Raw genomic sequence first — 20,607 nt, forward strand, 5'->3', positions numbered from 1 at the left:
TTGATTGCCTGGGAGAACTGTGCCTTAAAGGAATTACCACATCTGCCCGTTTCACTGGTTAAATCTAGCTCACACCTTTGGCTGAGCGATCACTTTTATAGTGATCTGATGGTTTGAATCTCTGATAATTTTTCAAAGTTGTGAGCTGAGTCTTTCCCTCTGGCTGGATCTGTGGACATCTCAAATAATAGGATTCTTAATGTGGAGAGATCAGAGCTATTTTGGTTAAACTTGCATTCTATGAAACAGACTATCTGAGTTATTGCGAGTTGGGCTTGCTAACTTTCAGGTTTTCAAATCTGAAGACTCTTTAGGGGAATTTAACTTTTTCTTACTGTACTGAAGGCAGATAAGCAATCAGCAAACTATACTGCCTGCCATTGGACTGACACTGCATTTGTTGCTTTTCCTGTCTGAACCTGGTGCCCATTGCCTGTGAGGTTTCTAGAGAAGTGCAGTTCCCAGTGAGGTGATGCTGGCCTGATGCTTTGAGATGATGGTTTTCATCTGTGGGAGGGATAGTTATCTTAGCAATGGGCTCCAGGTAAAAACAGCCTACGGATCCCTCTTGGTACCTGTTTGTTGCTTAAATGGGTAGAAAGGAAGGATTTCTGACTCTGACTCCTGCTTGTGGCACCAGATTCAGATTCAACAGGCAGGACCAAGTTCATCCTGGTAACACACAGAGCCTAAATCAATGGTACTTTCCATAAAGAAGACCATTCAGGGAGAACATGGCTGTTAAGATGCAGGTACTGGTATCAACCTTCAAGTAGAACATAGGGCTGAGAGGTTATTTACAAAGGGGTTCCTATGCACGCTTAGCTGGAAGTGGCTAACACAACAGGTTGTGACAGCTGCAGCCTCTACAGAAGGCCACCATTTCAAAGACACACTAAACTAGATACGATGCGTGGGATTCTCACACTTCATGCTATAATATATGCTGTGTATTATACCCATGCTGGGGATGTTAGACCCAAGAGAGCTTTTGGATTTCTTGGCAAACCAGGAAGCAAGGATTAGGACTCAGAGTGCTGACTCAAAGTCTAAAAAAAGAAAGACAGAAATGCCCAATGGCATAGACTCACAAAACCTGGACATAGCCCCCAGGACTGTCTGTGTCTTAGAATTCCTAACAGCAGGGACTCTCTTGCCCAACGGGGTGGCCCACGTCCCCCAGTGCTGCCACTCTGGGAATCTCAGGGAGATCATCGGCTAACTTGTCACTAAGAAACACTTGGCCACATGATCTGATCATCGCCACAGTGACCGAAATATTCACTGACTTTAAATACATCCACTTTGTTCTAGACCCTTCTGAGGCTTGAGTCTTTGAAGAGTATATCCAAGCAGGCACCTTACTGATGATTCACCTTGAAACTCCATGTCTGACACGCACCATAAATGGAAGCATCTAAATGTGTGAGGGGACTCAGAAGGTCAAGTCTGCAGTAGTCACCTTCCAGCATCTGGGAGCAGAAACACTGCCAACAGGTGCCTCTGCCCATGGGCAAGAGCCCACGCCTTATGCCTTGCAAGAGGCAAGAAGATAAAAGTCTATGACGTCTCTGAAGTTAATCTGTCTTATCATCCTGTTGGGCTACGAAGACAGAACATTTGCAGATAAACATCTAAGCCAGCAGCTAAGCAAATATGTGACTTGTTATCCCTTACAGGGGCAAACCAGGGAAGTTCTAGTCACCAGGTCAGGGTTTTCATTCCCTACTCTGCCCCCAAAAGGCAGGAAGTAGCCAGAAGCTAAGTCCATGTACCTATTCCTTAGTTGTGCAATGGAAAACTGGTGGCAGAGGGGGAAGGAGGGAAGTGATTTGTCTGGAATGAAGGCTTCTTCCTTTCCCTTTTCACACTGTTACTAGCAAAAAACCACCTACGGATATTGTGAATTCCCTGCGGTTAGTAATTATTATTCATCACAGCATATGCATGAGTAAATAATAATATTTGCTAAAGAGACCCAGGAGCCTACTGAAGGGAGATGACTTGGAGTGGCAGGCCTCATACCCAGTAAGGAGATGGTGAGCAATGTTGAACTGCCAGGAGCTGAAACCTCCACCTGGCCAAGTTCACAGACGGACCACTACAAAGCCTGAAAGTCCGCTTGGTTAGCAGCTGGCCAGACTCACCCCACATTTACCCTTGCTCTTTAAGACCCCCTCCCCCTACCTTTTTGGATTTAGAGATCTCTGTCCCCACAACTGTGGATTTCTGGAAATAAACTCTGTCCTCTCCCCAGCTCTTGTCCTCTGGTGACTGGGCTGTTCTGAGGCAAGCTGCAAGGCCCTGGTTACTCTGCCTGGTAACAGTGACCAGGTTGGGACAGTCCCAAGCCATCTTGTCTTTCAGCTCAGGAAAGGTTCAGTGGGAAGACAGGAAAAGGTGACACTGTGTAGGAAGGAAATAAACCCATTTTGATCAGAGCAGCAATGTGAATACAGAAGGATGCAGGCTGGGTCAAATGGATCTGGCCTTGATTTCTGCCCAAACTTTCAGATCTCAGGCACAGTGCTGTTCAGAGCATGGACTGGAACCTCACAGCAGAGACAACCCTTTGAGCAGCTGGGAATCGAGGTGGGATGCGCCAGATAGGAAGCACGTGAGGAAACCTGACCTAGACCTCTTCCTCCTGAGGGTAGAGACACAGACTCTCATTGGACGACAGAGAAGATTCTGGGTTGGGCTGGGCAGGGATACTTTGGTGGGACCGTCATGCGGGACCAGAGAGGGCTCTTTAACAGGGCCCGGGGGTGGGGGGGCAGTGATGGCTCCTGGTTTCGGATTGGATCAGCTCTGATCATTGCAGCCATTTGGGGAATGAACCAGCAGATGGAAGATCTTTTGTCTCTCCTCTCTGTAAGTCTGATCTGCCTTTCCAATAAAAAATAAGTCGATCTGTAGTGTGTGGGGGGCTTGTGGGATTCCCCTTTGAAAGGCTGTGCACGGTAGCATACCCCCCTGCACACAGGCAGCTTGTGGTTATGCTGGGGAGTGCTTGAGAGCCCAGCTCCTGCTCCCAATGTGAGAAGTGGTGATGAGATCAAGGTGTGTGGGTCCTTAAAGGGCTCATACAAAGACGCTAATGTTGAGATCTATTCATGCCACCAGAATACAGGATGCTGCAGCCTGCCAATTAGGGCTAAGGACAGTGGACAAGACATTATTATTATTATTATTTTGCAGGGTCATTGACAAGTGGAGGAGAAAGATGATGAGTGGAGAAAGCAGAGCAGGAGGCAGGGGGCAGGTCTTAATTAAGGCCCCAGCAGAAGGCAGCATGAGCTGCTTCTGCGGCCCTCTCTTCAGCCCACTTCTCAGCACCTTTGCTCCCCGGGGCATGCTGAGGCAACAGTACAGGCAGGACTGAAGAGGCCGACCAGTCCCGGGAGCATCTGAGGACTTTGTGGGCAGGCTGGTAGAGGTGGGCAGGAATGAATGAGTGTGTGGAAGAATGCCAAATGTGAGAGACTGGGCAGAGGAAGACTTTAGTAATCCACTTGTTAGTGAACTGAAATGCTGTTTGGTTCAGAAAGGAAGAAATGGTTTTTTAAAAAAAGTGGCTCTATGCCTTTTACATCTGTCCCTGCCCCCGCCATCAGCAGGGAGTGTAGTTCTCTCCCTCTTTGGGGCCAAGAGCTTGCACTGGTGCCCCGAGCTAAAACCAGAGAGGGAATAGAGGCGGATGCCCAGCCAGCCTGGGCTGCAGCCTGGAGCTGAGCTGAGCTGCAGGCCCGCAACAGCTGTTGGTTGACTGCTTGCCCACCACCCTGTGTCCCCAGATGGCTGCAAGTGAGTCCCCGGCTCAGGAGGCCTCAACTGCCCCCAGCAACATCTGACCCGCGGGGCTGCCAGGGTTCCCACTGGCACAGGTGTGAGATCTGACTGGGTATTCAGAGACCCAGGGAGGAGCCCCTGGTGCTGCTGGGCCTGTAGCACCGGCAGGTTCACCAGGAAGTGGCTCACGCAGGAAGAGGCCCCAGGTGCACGGCAAATGCTGCTGGATTTGAATGAGACAGGTGGCACGTGCTGCCAAGGTCAGGAAAACAATTGGTAACCGTCTCGCGGCCAAAATCAGCTAAAGCCGCCACAGCGCTGCTTGAAAAGAGCCTTGCCAATCTGTCTAACAACAAACGGGGCAGGCAGTGCTGGGCCAAGAATAGGCACCAGGGCCTGGCAGCACCGGGGACGTGACAAGAGCGTGGCGGCAGCTGCTCTGTGCCTGCAGCTGCATGTGAGCGAGACAAGCCCGACAAGGTGTGGCCCCCTCGGAGCCTGCCAGGGCACTGTCAGCGACCAGGCTCTGCCTGTGACCTGCAAGTCTCTTGAGACGCCAGCAGAGACCTCATAGTGGCCACTGGAGTTCTGTTTTATCCAGTCACAGATGCTCACTCTTGATGTATCAAATTAGCTTCCAAAATGAGCTCAACAGCTGCAAGCTCAGCATCTGGCTCAACATCACTTTCTGCAGAGATGCAAGTTAGCAGGAGCTTTGGTGTGAGAACATGTCCCCTCTCCCCGTCCCCAAGGAAGAGCCTTAGCATATATTTTCTGACCAAATACAATTCTCTTTTTAGATTTTTTTTTATTTGAAAGGGTTAGAAAGAGGAGTGGAGAGAGGGAGAGAGCGCTAGAGAAAGATCTTTCATCTGCAGGTGGTGGTTCCCTTGGACCCATCCCAGCCATGTGGGAGCCTTGGGCTTTGGGCTCCCGCCTGGCTAGCCCTAGACTTTTGTACACATTTAAGAAGTAAGGTGGAAGATGGAGGCTCTGTCAACCTGTGTCTCCCTGCCTCTGCTGAAGTAACTTTTTTTTTAAAGTTTACCAAACCAGTAATCAGAGGAATTCTTAATTCCATAAGGAGCATTTACAAACATATAACTGGCCAATGCTACACAGTTAATAGTGAACACATTATCCCTTGATAATTTTTTTTGACAATCCTTACATATTTAATCAGGGTAAAAAAGGTTCAAGGGCTACAGGGAAGTGGGCAAGGCCATCACTTCCATACCACTCCCTTCATGTATCTGAGGTAAAGGGGGATATAGAGGAAGAAGCCCCACCCAGTTTCCTACCCACCCTATCCCTTGATAATTAACCACAAGGCAATGGGGGCTGGTGTTATGGTACAGTGGGTAAAGCTGCCATCTGCAATACCAGTACCCCATACATCCCACAAGGACACTGGTTCGAGTCCTGAATGCTCCATTTTTTTTCTTTAAGATTTTTATGTCAGATATACAGAGAGGAGGAGAAACAGAGAGGAAGATCTTCCATCCGATGATTCACTCCCCAAGTGAGTGCAACGGCCGATGCTATGCCAATCCGAAGCCAGGATCCAGGAACTTCTTCCGGGTATCCCACATGGGTTCAGGGCCCCAAAGCTTTGGGCCATCCTCGACTGCTTTCCCGGGCCACAAGCAGGGAGCTGGATGGGAAGTGGAGCTGCCGGGATTAGAACTGGCGCCGATATGGGATCCCAGGATGTTCAAGGCAAGGACTTTAGCCACTAGGCCACGCCGCCGGGCCCAGCTCCACTTTTGATCCAGCCCCCTGATAATATACCTGGGAAAGTAGTGGAAGATGACCAAAGTGATTGGGCATCTGTCACTCACATGGGAGATCCAGAAGAAGCTCCTGGCTCTGGATCAAGTCAACTCAAGCCTTTGTGGCCATTTGGGGAGTGGACCAGGTGATGGAAGATCTCTCTCTCTCTCTCTTTCTACAATTCTGACTTTCAAATAAATAAGTAAATCTGTAGAAACAATAAGGCAACAGTGCCACAGTTCACTTAAGCACAAGAAGAAACAGAAATAAAAGTCACAAAGCTTGTGAAAGAGGAAACGGTTGTCATTATTTTTCTGTGGAAAATCATGAAGAATCTATAAGTAAATTATTTGAATGGATGAATGATAAAGTTTAGCAAGTTTTCAGAATGTAAAACTACACAGTTACTGCACTTCTGCATACCAACAGCAATTGGTAAGAAAATGATATTCACAATGGCAATAAAATATATGAAGTACTTTGCATCATATCAAACAAAAATTGTATCAGCCATTCGTGGAGAAAATTATAAACCTCTACTGAGTCGCATTTAAAAAGACCTAATAAGTTGATATTTTAAAAAAGATTTATTTATTTTTGTTGGAAAGGCAGAGTTGCACAGAGAAGGAGAGACAGAGAGAGAGAGAGAGATCTTCCATCCATTGATTCTCTCCATAAATGGTTGCAACAACTAGAGTCGAGCCTATCTGAAGCTAGGAGCTTCATCCAGGTCTCCCATGTGGGTGCAGGGGCCCACGGACCTGGACCATCCCTTCCTGCTTTCTCAGGCCATAGACAGGGGCCTGGACTGGAAGTGGAGCAGCTGGAACACAAATAGGAGACCACATGGGATGCCAGGGGCACAGGTGGAGGATTAGCCCACTATGCCACCACAGCAGCCTCATAACCTGATCTTTATATTTTGATACTGGAAGCAATATCAAGTTTGTCACCTCACTTATCTGAGCTAAGATTTAATATGCTTCCTATTAAATCCAACGGGGCTTTTTATGGAGCTTGGCAATGTGGAAAAGCAGAGGGACAAAACTGCCCAAGGCATCCTTGAGGAAGACAAAGAAATTATGCTGAATTAAAGATTTGCTCTGTTGGGCTGGCATGATGGCTCAGCTGTCTAATCTTCTGCCTGCAAATGCTGGCATTCCATATGGGTTTCAGTTTGTGTCCTGGCTTCTCCACATCATATCCAGCTCCCTGCTTATGGCCTGAGAAAGCAGTGGAAGATGGCCCCAAGCCTTGAGACCCTGCACTCATTTGGGAGACCCAGAAGAAGCCCTGGGTCCTGGCTTTGGATCAGCTCAGCTCTGGTTGTTGTGGCCACTTGGGGAGTGAGCTAGTGGATCAAAGATCTTTCTCACTGTCTTTTCCCTGTGTTTCCCTCTCTCTGCAAATTGGCCTTGCCAATAAAAGTAAATAAATCTGCTTTAAAAAAGAATTTGATTTGTTAAGTGACATGATCAAGAAAGTGAAATCAGTCTAAAAGTAGGCAAAAATATATTAAATAATCAACACAACCATATAAATGACACAAAGGGACCTTATACAGGCCCTATCACAAACTGCCCAGGATCACGTGAAAAGGTGCAGTGTTATTAGTTAGAGAAGGGTAAATTGAAGCCATGGGAAGCTCTGCAGCATGCCACCGGGAGGGCCATGGTGCCAAAATGTCATAGAGCTGTGGGGCCAGAGGAGGTTGCCAGCAGAGCTGGCTGGTGTTGGCTTACAAAGCTAACGACCACCTTAGCCACATCTGGGTATCCTCCATCAGCGTTAGGGCTGAGATCCACAGAACTTCTGCAGTGAGGTGCCACACAAGGTCTCCAGTATCGTTCAGAAACAATTTAAATATCAGCTGGGGCTGGCAATGTGGTGCAGTTAGGTAAATCTCTGCTTGCAGTGTTGGCATCTCAAACGGGTGCCCATTTGTGTCCTAGCTACTGCACTTCTGATCCACTTCTGATCCAATTCCATGCTGATGTGCCTGGGAAAGTAGCACAAGATGGCCCAAGTTCTGGGACCTCTACATCCTAGTGGGAGACTAGGATGAGGCTCCTGGCTCCTGGCTTCAGCTTGGCCCAGCATTGGCTATTGTGGCCATGTGGGAAGTGAACCCACATGGTTCCAGAGGATGGAAAATATGTTTCTCTCTTTAACTCTGACTTTTCACATAAATAATTCTCAAAATAAAATAAAATAAATCAACAGAAAAATACAGGAAGTGATTGTGACATGTTACAAAATGGAATTCTATAGGGCTGAAAAGACAAATGAACTGGAGTTGCCAGGCCAGCAGTGATGGCTCTTACAAACTCTATGCCAAAAACAATGTTGGCTTTTTGACTTGACACAAAAGTGGTCAAAACAAACTAATAATCCACAGGTGCACATCTTACTTTTTTTTCTTTTTAGAAAGACTTATTATATATTTCAAAGACAGTAGAGAAAGAGAGAGACAGAGGGAGAATCTCCCATTTATTTATTCACTCCCCAAATGGCTGCAATGACTGCAGATGGAGCCATAACCTGGAACCCCATCTGGGTCTCCCAGCTGGGTGCAGGAACCCCAGGACTTGGACCATCCTCTGTTGCTTTCCCAGGTGCTTCAGCAGGGAGTTGGATTGGAAATGGAGCTGCCACAACTTGAATCGGCACTCATAATGGGATGCTAGCATTGTGAGTGATGGTTTAACTCACTAAGTCACAACACTGGCCCTGTGTGTACATCTTTGTGTGTATGTGTGTGTGTGGGTGAGTGGGTGTGCGTACATGAACCCAGCCAGCACCTGTACTACTACGGGAAGCTCTGGCGGGATGCAGTCTTCTGTTGGTACGCATGCAATTGTTGGCTGCTTTCTCACACCAGGGTGGAGCTAGGCACTTGTGACAAAGGCTCCATCTGCCCCCTGGATAGGGAAAGTTTTCTGCCTCTGTCTTCACACAAAACTTGATAAATTCAAATCTCAGGATAGCAGATACCTCCCAAGAGACATAAGGGGTGTGGCCAGAGGGGGCTGCCAAAGTCAGCAGCGAGGAGTTCCCTTTTCAACATGGGCAGTAGGCCAATAGTTTTTGTTGTCCTCCCTTAAAGCACGCGTTCTTCCAGCTTCCATGATGGATTCCATTTCAACATTTCCTTAGGAGGGGCAGAGAGGCTGAGTCTGAGTTTGGCTGTCACCTTGTGGACATGGAGGACGCGGAAACCCTGCCAGTTGATATCCTCCACCCCATCTAGTACTAACTCCAGCGTTCTTTTGTCATCTTGCCGGGACATTCTCAGCCTTGCTAAGCAGCAGGCTGCACCCAGAAGAGGCTTCCCACTCTAAAATCCTATGCCTTCCTAGGTATAGGATAAAATTTATCACCGTTTGAGAAAACTCAGGTCCTCCCATCTTAACGACATGTTTGTGTGGCAATTCCCTTACCAGCGACCTTTAATAAATGCTCACTTGCCTTCTGCTTGACTGTGTGTGGGGAGGAAAAAGTCGGGGATCATGAACCAGGCTGGCCTGGTGACGGCGGGGGTTCCCACAAGAGCTTATCCCAAGAAATTCTACTCTTAAAGCTCCCTCTTCTTCAGTTCCTGACCATCACCACTCGGTGGATGAGAGCATGTGGAGGCTCTGCGTGGTTGCCTCTAGGGTCTAGGTGCCTGGGGTGGATGCATCTGAGGCCAAGCACTTCCCCGCGTGACCCCAACCCCTGTAGCCACTCGGCATCCCCCTCAGAACTGAATCCTTGCCTCTCCTGCTTCTCCCGGTCAACCCCCACTTTGCTGTCTCACGCATCTGACTTGACCATTCCCTGAGTCCCACAAATGGCAAGGTGCGACTCACCTGTAGAGATCCGTGATCTTTTCGTTCTCATAGCGAACGCACAGGTTGTTGAGCACCTGCTCGTGCTGGCCGAACAGGCGGATGTAGTTGGAGGTGGGGAACGGCATCTTAGAGAGGCACGTGATGCTCTCCACCAGCCTGTACTTGTTAATATGGATCCGGAAATACGTCCCGTTTTCCACTGAACCGGTGACTATTTCCAAACCCTGGGGTAGAGTCAGGGAGGGAGGGAGGGAAGCAGATCAGAAAACAGCATTGGAAACACTGCTAGACCTTGGAAGCTCTCATAGCAACCGATTTCCCAGACAGAACAGATATCTCATGGCTCATTGCAAAGAGCCACGGCCATGGACCAACTCAATGGAAGACAGCCACACTCGGGGGGCGGTGGGCACCGCACACTCAGACTTAACTGCTCCTGGGGGTATTTTTCAACCATGATTGCACGGTTCTGTGTTTCTGAATTAGTTGCTAGGTTACAGCCAATTCTCTGTGACTCAATGCCTCGCTCTGCTGCTAAGTGGAGCTAGATTTGCTCTTTTCTAAGGTGTCTTAAGACTCTATCTTGCTGTCCCTCTCTCTGCCCTCAGCACTAGTGTGGAGAACTTGCTGGTCCAAAAGTGATGTGGAAGGGTTTGAGCTATTTAACAGAGTAGCTTCAGAAAAGCTAGCAAAGGGAGAGGTTTGGTGTGGGATAAGGGGAAAGGCTCAAGTCTGTGGGAAACACATACCTACACACATGTGTGCACACCCATATGCACATATACACCCACACACACAATGCAGATGAATGTTTAGTTCACAAACTGTTAAAGGTGTGGGTTAGTGGCCTGATGCCCGTTAGAAATCTGGTCAATTGCCCCCAGGAACTCGGATGATAAGGGAAGCTGCTGTTCTAATTCCAGGTCACGGCTGCTTTTCCCAGCTCAGCTCCTGACGGCTCCTGACTACTACAGCCTGGGGACCTGTGCCCCGCTCTCCAATGGCTTGGACAGCACAAATGCTCTGTGGATAGATGTGGACTTGCTTGCTGGGGGTGGCCACACCTTCCTCCATGACTCTGAATTTGGTACACAATAACTTGCAGTCTTTCTGTATGTATTTATTTATTTGGTGCACACCGATTTAAGCTTTGTGAAGGTGGTATTTAGGCACCCACGACAAGCTGGACTGCACTGACCCCAAACATTAACTTAGTTCTGGACATCACCTGGGGGCTTTGTCTAAGCTAGAAGATGCTGTTTCGCTTTCTAAATAAACTAAGGTAACCAGTGGGTATCATGGGGCAAAGTCCTGATGATTGAGATAGAGAAGGAAGAGGCGAGATACTCAGGAGGTCTGGCACCAATCCAAGGGCATGTGGGAGTCTGGTGTTTGGGGGTGTGTGTACAGATAAAGTACAACTCCCAAAATGGCTGGGGAGGATATCTCAAGGGGGATCCCAGTGGCCCGTCATTTCTAGAGATGAGTGGGTCCAGACAAGAAACCAGTATATACAGCTAAGGGCTCAGGAACAGGTGTTTATCTGCCAACAGAATGGTCTGCAAGGCATCTGATAACATCAACCAATGAAATACAATGCGTAAAAGGGCAATGGGTTGACAGCCCATGCTGTATTATAGAAAGAGCTACACAAATTGTATTGGTTCCTTATACCATTAAAAAAATTACTGTCAAATATAAAGGAGGAGAGATAGAGAGGAAGAGCTTCCCTCCATTGATTCACTCCCCAACAGCTGGAGCTGAGTCGATCCGAAGCCAGGAACCCAGAGCTTCTTCTGGGTCTCCCACACAGGTGCAGGGTCCCAAGGCTTTGGGCCGTCCTCGACTGCTTTCCCGGGCCACAGGCAGGGAGCTGGACGGGAAGGGGGGCTGCAGGGATAGAACCGGCGCCCATATGGGATCCTGGGCGTGCAAGGTGAGAACCTTAACCACTTGCGCCACCGCGCTGGGCCCTAAATTTATTTTTTAATTCCTATTTTTCCGTGAGGCTTTTTGAAGGCTCCTTAGAGAAAGAAATTGTTATGAATCTGCGACTTGAATTTAAGATTTTGATAGAGTAATGCTATCTGGCACAGTTCTTCTTCTTCTTCTTCTTTTTTCTGCCTGAATACAATTATCCCTCTTCAGTTCCTTTATCATTTTTGACAAAGGTTGGATGATGACTCTGAGACTCATGCCAAATGGAAGACGCGGAGACTAATCAGACTTGGTATTCACAAAATCCAGTTTCCCAGCTCTGGTGGAGAACACAGAATTGTAGCTTTTGTGGCATCCAAGGCAGAATTTGTTGTGACAAATTTCTTTATTCTGTGGTGTGGAAGCCAGCTAAGCATGTGGACCGGAATTTGTAAACTGGTTTATTATGAAGCCAACTTGGGGGTCCCCTTTCCTTCTCTCGTCAGGTTACCTCTCGGAGAGCTCCTGAGCAACGGGACAATCTTCTGACCTGAGTGCTGCTGTGAGGGTGTCTGATTAAGCTTCATCTTGGCTTGCATGTATTATAAGAACAGGATTCCCTAGACCTGAGGAAATGCTACTCAGGGGGCGCCATTCTCAATCCGTTGGCCATGTCCAGGTCGTGTCAATTATTGCCTGACTATTTTGGCAACAATTTTACTTAATCAAATTAATTCCAACCCTAAAACATTGCCATGCAACCATGCTTCTCTTTCCAACCCGCCCCTCCACCCTCTTTGAATAATAAAAAAGGAGGAAAAAAAATCTGTTTCAATCTTCTGTACTAATTAAGAAGGAGGCCCACCTGGCAGAATGGTTAATTAAAGTCAGGGGTCCTGTTCAAATGCTGTCATGGCCTCCGCCAGACTGTTTCAGCTGTGCTCGCAGCAAGACTCAGTAGCTTGTAGCCCCCCTCTCGTTCCTCCTCTGTCTTTACTGAGGGAGGCAGCAAGGCGGTTTACAGAGGGAAAAGCACGCAGCATCCTTAAAGAAGGATCTGGTTCTGCCTGAAGCCACGTCCCGTGCTTCCCAGCCCTTACACATCTATGACTCAAGTTCCTGGCCTACCCTCCATGACTCAGCCTCAGGAACCTCTGGCCCCACCCCTCACCTCTGATGCCTCCGTGGGCGGCCAACTGGATTTTCCCCCCAGTGTCCTCAACTGTGTCTCCCATCCGTGGTGGCCCTACCCTACCTTTTGCCATATGACCTTGACCCCCATTCCACTGCAGGGTGGATTTCTTGGGTCCCTTGCCTTGGGTGTCTGTGGACTGCGACTGTTCCCGTGGAAGATGCTGTGTGTCTCCCAAGACTGGGTCATTCGAGGTCAGACAGCTCCCAGCTTGCTGTTGAGGGCACTTTTATCATGTCTGATGGCTGAGGCCACCAGCCCCGGGGGAAGCCCAGGTTGGGGTGTCAGACTCAGCCTCCAGTGGTGAATGGACTAGCTTTCATGTGACCTGCATCATGGATCTGGGCGTGTCTTCTCACTGCAGGCTCTGGACATGGTGGAACAGAGACAAAGGATTCCTACTGTTCCCTGTCCAAATTCCCAACTCTTGGAATCTGTGAGAAGAATCCATTTGCTGCTGTTATGTGCCACTAAGTGATGTAAATGACAATAGAAATTGGAACAGTGGGCACAGCGTGGTAACCTAGCAGCTAAAGTCCTTGCCTTGCACATGCCAGGATCCCATATGGGCACCGGTTTAATCTTAACAGCCCTGCTTCCCATCCAGCTCCCTGCTTGTGGCCTGGGAAAGCAGCCGAGGATGGTCTTGGGACCCTGCACCCGCGTGGGATATCCGGAAGAAGTTCCTGGATCCTGGCTTCGGATTGGCATAGCATCAGCCGTTGCGCTTACTTGGGGAGTGAATCATTGGATGGAAGATCTTCCTCTCTGTCTGTCCTCCTCTCTGTATATCTGACTTTCCAATAAATAAATAAATCTTTAAAAAAATAAAAAATATATTTATTTTCATTTTACTAGGGAGGTAGAGAGACACAAAGCAATGGAGACAGAGTGCCCTTTCCCTAATGGTCATGACAGCCAAGGCTGGGCCAGCTTCGAACAAGGAGCTGGACCACAATCCATGTCTCCCTCGTGGGTGGCAGGGCTCTAACTACAGGAGCCATCACCGGCTGCCTGCCGCAGTGTGCACTAGCAGGTGCTGGGGTCAGGAGATGGACCGGGACTCCAAGCCAGGCCCTCCAATGTGGGATGTGGGTGACCCCAAATGTCCTATTGGAAATAGGTTTACTAACGACGCCCACCACTGGCTGGCCGCCTGTCTTGCTCCAATGTTATTTCCTAACCTCAGAGATACCGAGGGATTGAATGTCTTGTTCAAGACTCATGGGGAGTGGATGGAGGAGCTGGGATGCTAATTTCCCGATGGGGGTTGAAGGAGAGGTCAATCATCTGTGCCACTGTGAGTCCTTCCTGCCTCCAGGAATCTTCCAGTGGCTTCTGTTTACACCTCACAGGCAGCACCCTGCGCCACGGCTGACAGTATCCTTATGGAAGGCTGGGAAGTACATTTAGTTTAGATTGGTCAGGTCTTAACTCTTAAAAATATTCAAGAAAATGAGAACAGAAATGAAGCAGGCAATGTTCAGTGTCTGCCTAAGAAGTCCCCATGACACATTGACAGGAAGCTCCTGGAGCACGAGAGCTGTCAGAGACGCTCCTTCCGAGAGGCCTGACCTGCCACCCAGGGGCAGTCCTGGCCCACAGCTTCTGCTTTCATCTGAGTGGTCCCGAATGGTGTGATTCAGGAAGGAGAGGAAAACAGTGGATGCCGCACAGCCATTCCATATCTAAGAAATCAACGTGCTCCACCATCACAGAAGTGGCTTTTTTTTTTTTTTTCGGTAACGTGTAGAGGCATTGTAAGTCACCTCAAAAATTCAGTGCTTAATTTTCCTGAGCAGAACAGAGGAGTAAATGGTGGTGCATCCAGACAATGGGATATTGGTCTAAGTATCTTTTCACTCTGTTTCTGATCCAGCTTTCTGTGAATGAGCCTGGAAAAACAGCAGAAGACGGACATCTACTGCCCAGAGGGCAAGACTGGCTCCCAGCTTCTGCCTGGCCAAGACCTGGCAGGGAACAGGTATTTGCAGATTGAACCAGCAGGTGCAAGATCTTTCTCTCCTCCTCCATCTCTCCCTGCCACATTTTCTTTCCAATCAATGAATTAATTAAAGAGAAGAGATGAAAGGGGTGGGAGTTACCTCGGACTCTGATATCTACCACAGGGAGCTTCTGATGTGCGAACCGATCCATTACAGTATATTCAGTAAAGAATTTAGCCTTCCTATACACAAAGTCACTAACGTTTGGAAGTAACGTGAAATTCAGGGCTAATACTTACAAAATCAGACTGTGCCATTTGGACCTCCAAGGGAGTTGGAATGGCGGGTTTGGCAACGTGCAGATAATGGTAGGAGCCGGGAAGAATGCCTCCTAGGGGAGATGACAAGGTTTCCATATGTGAAATGAAGAAGTGGGTGGGAGAAACCTGTATCTCCATCACAGCACAGACAGACATGTCCACAACGGTCCTCACAATTCCCCACTAGAGCTCTGCTAGCAGCAAGCAGTTCTCTGGGATCACTGGGCTTGTTTAGTTAAAACAATATGACTGCGATGGTCTACCCTGTACCATATCCACTAATGCTCTGGGATGTGCCGTGCTGGCCCTGTGTGCTCTGTGATTCCTCCAAACTCCTCATACCCTGACCTGTACCTGCTGAAGCTGGATCAAGACCTCGGAATCCTTGAAAGGTGGCAATGCTGTTCCCATCCCCTCACTGACAGGGCAGGGCTGGATTCCGGCCAGAGCTGGAAACCATAAGCCCTCTGCCTGATGGACTCCTCTATGCCTGCCTGTCAGTCAACAGCACCTTCCCAGGATGTAGCTCCCTTCACCTGGGATCTGAGACGGGAGGTGCCATGTAGCCACTCCTCCCCCTCCATCCTTATAAAACTGGTTGGCAACTGGGAGTTCTCTAGTCAGCGACCCGGAAGACAAGAGCCACTGAAGGATGCCATCTCTCTACTTCCCTTCCCCAGCCTCTTCACTCCCTTGAGCTCACTGCATGTCTCAGCTATGCTCGCGTGTGTGTGCATGTACGTGTGCACGTATGTGCTTTCTCACCTGCTAAATAAACTGTCACTTGGGGTATTATATATGTGCCTGTACTTGTAATGCTTCTCTAAGTAAAAGGCAAAGGATCTGGAATCAAATTAAGTCCTGCCTCTCCCACTCTGCTATCCATCTTCCAACATGTAGCCAAAAACATTTTCAAAAAATTAAACTTTACAAGGGGAAAAAAAATGAATAAAGTTTTCCTCCTAGTGCTTTGGAAATTGCTTGTTATCAAATTGTCATGTTTTTTTTTTTTTTCAGTGCTTCTCTGGAGTCTGCTCTCCAACCTGTCCCCTTTTGCTGGCTTGGAGCCAGTGTGCCTCCTGAGGTTCACCCAGAAGGAGCCTGGAGTCTTGTTCAGCCTGTTCTTGTGTTTGCTGTCCTATGGGCCACACATGCCACAGGGGTCTACGGGAGGTAGCATCCGGGCTTGCTTCATGGGTGCCCTGAGATGGTGCATGTCATAGAAATGTGTCCACTTTTCTGGGAGAAGGTCTCCACTATTCAGAGATGCTGCTCACCCCAAACACGAAGCAACCCTGCGCTGTATGAATGGAAGTGTCCCCTTAGGGGTTCACAAGGCTTAGGGTTTAGAAAGGAACTGCTTTTACAAACAAAAGTGGTTGAGTTTGTCCATCCGGAGAGCAGGATGAGGCCGGGGAGGCCTGAAAGGGTCTCCTTCTATTCAAATGAACAGGGAGAAAGGATCTGTACAAAAGGCTTGAAGCACCGTCACAATTACTACTGGCAGGCCTTCCAGAAAGTCACTGGTTGCCTCCTGATCCGCGGCCTACAGACTACAGTTACGATGTGGTACATGAAAAAGTCCTCAAAAGACCAAGGTCCTGGCCCTGCCTGATAGCCTAGCGGCTGGATTATCTCGCCTTGCATGCACAGGGATCCCACATGGGCCTGCTTCTTGTCCTGGCTGCTCCACTTCCCTTCCATCTTCCTGTCTGTGGCCTGCAAAGGCAATGAAGGATGGCCCAAAGCTTTGGGACCCTGCATCCATGTGGGGGACCCAGAGGAAGCTCCTGGCTTTGGATCATTTCCGTTTCAGCCATTGCGGCCACTTGGGGATTGAACCAGTGGACAGAAATTTTTGTTGGTTTCTCCTTCCCTTTGTAATTCTGCCTTTCCAATAAAAATAAATAAATCTTTAGAAAAAGAAAAGTCCAAAGTCCACAGAAATTGCAATAACTAGCAAGGCAAGGGTCATCATAAATGCTTTAGAGATGAGATAGCTACGCCTCTGCGGTAGTCTGCCAGGGGACTGGGGACTCTTCACAGAGGCTTTTCTGAATCCTGGCCTAGACAGAAGATGGCCACACACAGACACATACCTTTGATCTTGGCTCCTTTGTACATGGGGATGAGTCGGTCAAGATCAGCAGGTGGCTCAGTCACAGGCTCAAGGGTTGGATCAAAGAGGTTGAGCATGGCCGCGGCCAGCTGAAAGCCGATTTCTTTGGAGCTGAAGTTGCTGTGAGTCCACTCATTGGAATAATATCTATTGGAGAATTTGGTGAGGGGGCCAGCAGCTCTGATGGCAATGTCGTTGGTGTGGAAGTTGGTATCGATCACCAGTCGGCCATCATAGACCAGACAGGCATCATTGAGTGCTTTAAAGGTTTCGTAATCCACGTTCTTCTCACCAAAGCTGAAGAACATCTAGAAAGCAAGCAGCCTCATTGTTACTCCTCACCGCCCTTCAATTCACCTTCCCAAGTCTGTGAAGATTCTCTAGGGAGTGTGTGTGTGTGTGTGTGTGTGTGTGTGTGTGTGTGAAAGAGAGAGATTGTACTTGGCGTTATGAACAGGTTTGGATCACTCAATGACATTTTATGTAATCCCTCCGTTGACAGCCAATGGTGTAATATTTTTTCCCTGTAAGAAGGTTTACATTTCCAGACCTCCACTTTCCTTATTCTCCCATGTTTCAAATAAATGTAGCTCAACCTTCTTCTATCTGTTCTGACACTTAATCATCTTCTTAGTATTATTTCTTCTATATCTTCTTAGTTATCTCATCCAGAGTTCTCCTTATTGCCTCACTCCTGGTCTTTCTGACTCAGCAGGTGGGTCTCTGTGGGGTGCTCCAGGAAGGATGTGCGAGTCACAGCAGCCTCCAAAGGCCAGGTCAGGACTCTTGCCTTGCTGCTCCCTGCTCTGCCTGAACTGGCAGTGGCCACCTAGCACCAACAGGGAAGCATAATTTTGCAAAGCCTCTTTCTCTCTCAGTCTCCTTACACCCTTGCCCCTCTCCCTAGGTGTATGTCCCTATGACATGCATTTATATATATTTTAGATACATATTTGTATTCGTATATATTTATATACATATAAATATGGCACAATGGAGACCTCAGCCACTAGCAGGAAGAAACAGAATTCTACAACCATGTGAACTTGGAGGAGGACTCTAAGCTCCACACAAAAGATAGCTGGAAGCAAAATTGGATTTTAGCCCTGAGAGTGTATAAGCAGAGAAGCCAGCTACACTATGTCTATGCTTCCCACTCACAGAACTAAGAAGAAATAGATGGTTACTTTTTTAGTCTAAGTTTTGCAATAACTGTACAGCAGCAAAAATATGAATACATTCTACTTTATGATACCTACAAGAGACTCGTCACAGACAGAGAGACACAGAAGAATGGGAAGGAAATGGATGAGGAAGATACATCATGCAAATGGTTAAGCACAGAAAGCTTAGCATGGCTACATTAATATCAAAGTGGACCTTAAGACAAGAGATATTATCTGAGATAAAGAGGGACACTTCCCAGTGATGAAAGGCAAATGGTGTTCAGGAGGCAGACATAATGACATAAACGTTCATGTGTGTAATAACAGAGCCGCAACCATGGTAAAGCAAAAATGACAGGTTTAAAAGAACAAATAAAATCTTCAACAACAATTAGAACGGATGTTAATACCCTCTCCCGCAGCAACAGATAAAATATATATGCTTGGTATTTTTACAAAAAGGTCCGTATACCTGCATATAAAACAACTGTCAATACATCTTAAAGGACTGAAACAATAATGAGCTTCTGCAGTCAGGCTCGTGGAGACTAGGGATACGTGCTTGCAGGGGGACAGGGGGATGGGAATGGCACCAGTGGGGGTATGTGGAGACCTGGGTGCTCGTGCCCAGGCAGATGGAGCAAGCCTGGGGAATTCCCTGCATGCTTTACCAGGGCCAGGGAGGGAGGGAGTACAGCCCTGGATTAGTAGGTTGGCATACAGTGCTGGTGGACCAGGCCAGGGACCCATGTGCTCCTGGGCATAGGAACTATGGATTCATCAAGGAAAGGGGTAAGGGACTGTAGGGGAGCAAGGGCTGCTGAGGGAGTATGTAGTAGGTAAAGAATGACTTTTGAGGAACTTCCATCCACAAGGCCAAAGCACCTGCAGGTAAGCAAGGGGGCTGAGACAGCATTTGAAGTGAGGAAGCTGCAGGACTTTCGTGGGTCAGACAGATGCATGCCCATGTGGGAGACCTGAACTGGGCTAATTAGCATGAGATGACAGCTGACCATCACTCACAGATCCACATTAAAGGTAGAGCTGGAGGCCTATCTGTCAGGGCTAGATCACAGTACCTGCCAGTGAAGAGTAGGAACAGGGGATGGGCAATGTTAGGCTGGGCCATGACACCAACCAGCATGAGAGAGAACCAGGTCTGAGGGCAGAATCTCTGGGGGATTCTGTGGGCCCACCACTGTGGAACTGAAATTTCCACTGGTTTGCTTAAGAGTTGGCAATAGTGATGGGTTAAGCTAAGCATGTCCATGGAACTCTCAGACACTCATGGGTACTGGGGCTCAGAACAGGCTGGGCTGGTCCAGGCTGCAGTACCCACAGATGCACCCAAGAAGAGGGTGTAGTTCCTACTGGTGAGCATGAGAGCCAGAATGGGGCAGTGGCCTGGATTAGACATGGCTGCAGTGTCCCTCAGCATGGGTGTGGACTGGGTCTAGGGGTGCCAAACAGGGCTAGACTCCAGCACCCACTGGTATTTGTGAGAGCCAAGGAGGGCATAGGGCAGGCTAGGCTAGGTCTCGGCACCCACTGAACCACGTGAGAGCTGTGTCTGGGCATGGACTAGGTGTGGCTGGGCTGTAGCACCCAATAGTAAGAATTGGAATGGGTGTGGTATGGTTGGGCAAGGCCAATGTTCCTGCCAGGACAGCAGGTGGATTAAGTCAGTCTGTGCCAAGGATTCACCAATGGGCACGAGATCTGCCACTGGGAAGAGATCTGATAAGGAAGCCGGGGCAGGGTTGGGCTGGGCTGTAGCACCCACTGGTTTATGTAAGAACTGAGGCTGGAGACAGAACTGACTCAGTAATTGTGACTACCAGTATGTGCTTTGGCTGATCTGGGTGACGGATAGAGCTGGACCCCCTACAGCCAAGCACACACAAAAATCAGGACTGTGATCACTTCAGAAGAGGTTTATTTGGGAATATGCCTGACTAAACCACTGGACTCAGAAGTCCAACCATGGGGAGAATTGTAGGATCTGTAGTCAGATCATGGAGTGCATGTATCAGAACCTGGCCTCATCAGCGGCTTAAATGGAACAGTGGACAGCATACCCAGATACACATGGAGGATTTGACAGTCCATTGGAGCCTGCAGAGGACATGTGGTACCTTTACAGAGGATGGAGAGCAGAATAAATTGGTCAACTACTCCAGCCAAACTTGACAGAAAGTATCTGGGCGAATGGAGACTCTAAGATGGACTATGTCAGACAATGGACCTTGGAAGGATTTCCTCATCCTTGGAGCAGTGAGATCAATAGCATTTCAGAACTATTGAAACCACGTGAGCAGAACCCTCGGAGCTTGTTTCACAGCAAGGACCCTGTGATGACACTGGGTGCCCATTCCCCCTCCCCGGGTACTGAGGCAGTTGGAACGGCTTTTCCTCTTATCTCCTCCCAGATACAGGAAGAATAAAAAGAAAATTGGAAACAATGGTCTCACCCACTTGCCACTTAAGCTTGACCCTTCCCACCCTAATCAACTATGTAAACATCATCAAAAATTAACTTTTTAAAAAAG

At 48.3% G+C, this 20,607-nt stretch overlaps 1 protein-coding gene across 1 annotated transcript in view; it reads right to left on the reverse strand.

The window, feature by feature from the left end:
- The window catches only part of CFAP61 (cilia and flagella associated protein 61), a 188,566-nt gene that overhangs the window by 17,491 nt on the left and 150,468 nt on the right, over nt 1-20,607 (reverse strand). Inside the window, exons 22-24 of the mRNA XM_040981267.1 lie at nt 16,873-17,200; nt 14,753-14,844; nt 9,417-9,622 (exon numbers count right to left, since the gene is read on the reverse strand). Of these exons, the coding sequence (XP_040837201.1) occupies nt 9,417-9,622; nt 14,753-14,844; nt 16,873-17,200 (626 nt within the window). The remainder of the gene's footprint in view (nt 1-9,416; nt 9,623-14,752; nt 14,845-16,872; nt 17,201-20,607) is intronic.

This window comes from Ochotona curzoniae, unplaced genomic scaffold, assembly GCF_017591425.1.
Source record: "Ochotona curzoniae isolate NIBS_2020 unplaced genomic scaffold, NIBS_Ocur_1.0 contig_3520, whole genome shotgun sequence".
Classification (NCBI taxonomy): Eukaryota; Metazoa; Chordata; class Mammalia; order Lagomorpha; family Ochotonidae; genus Ochotona; species Ochotona curzoniae.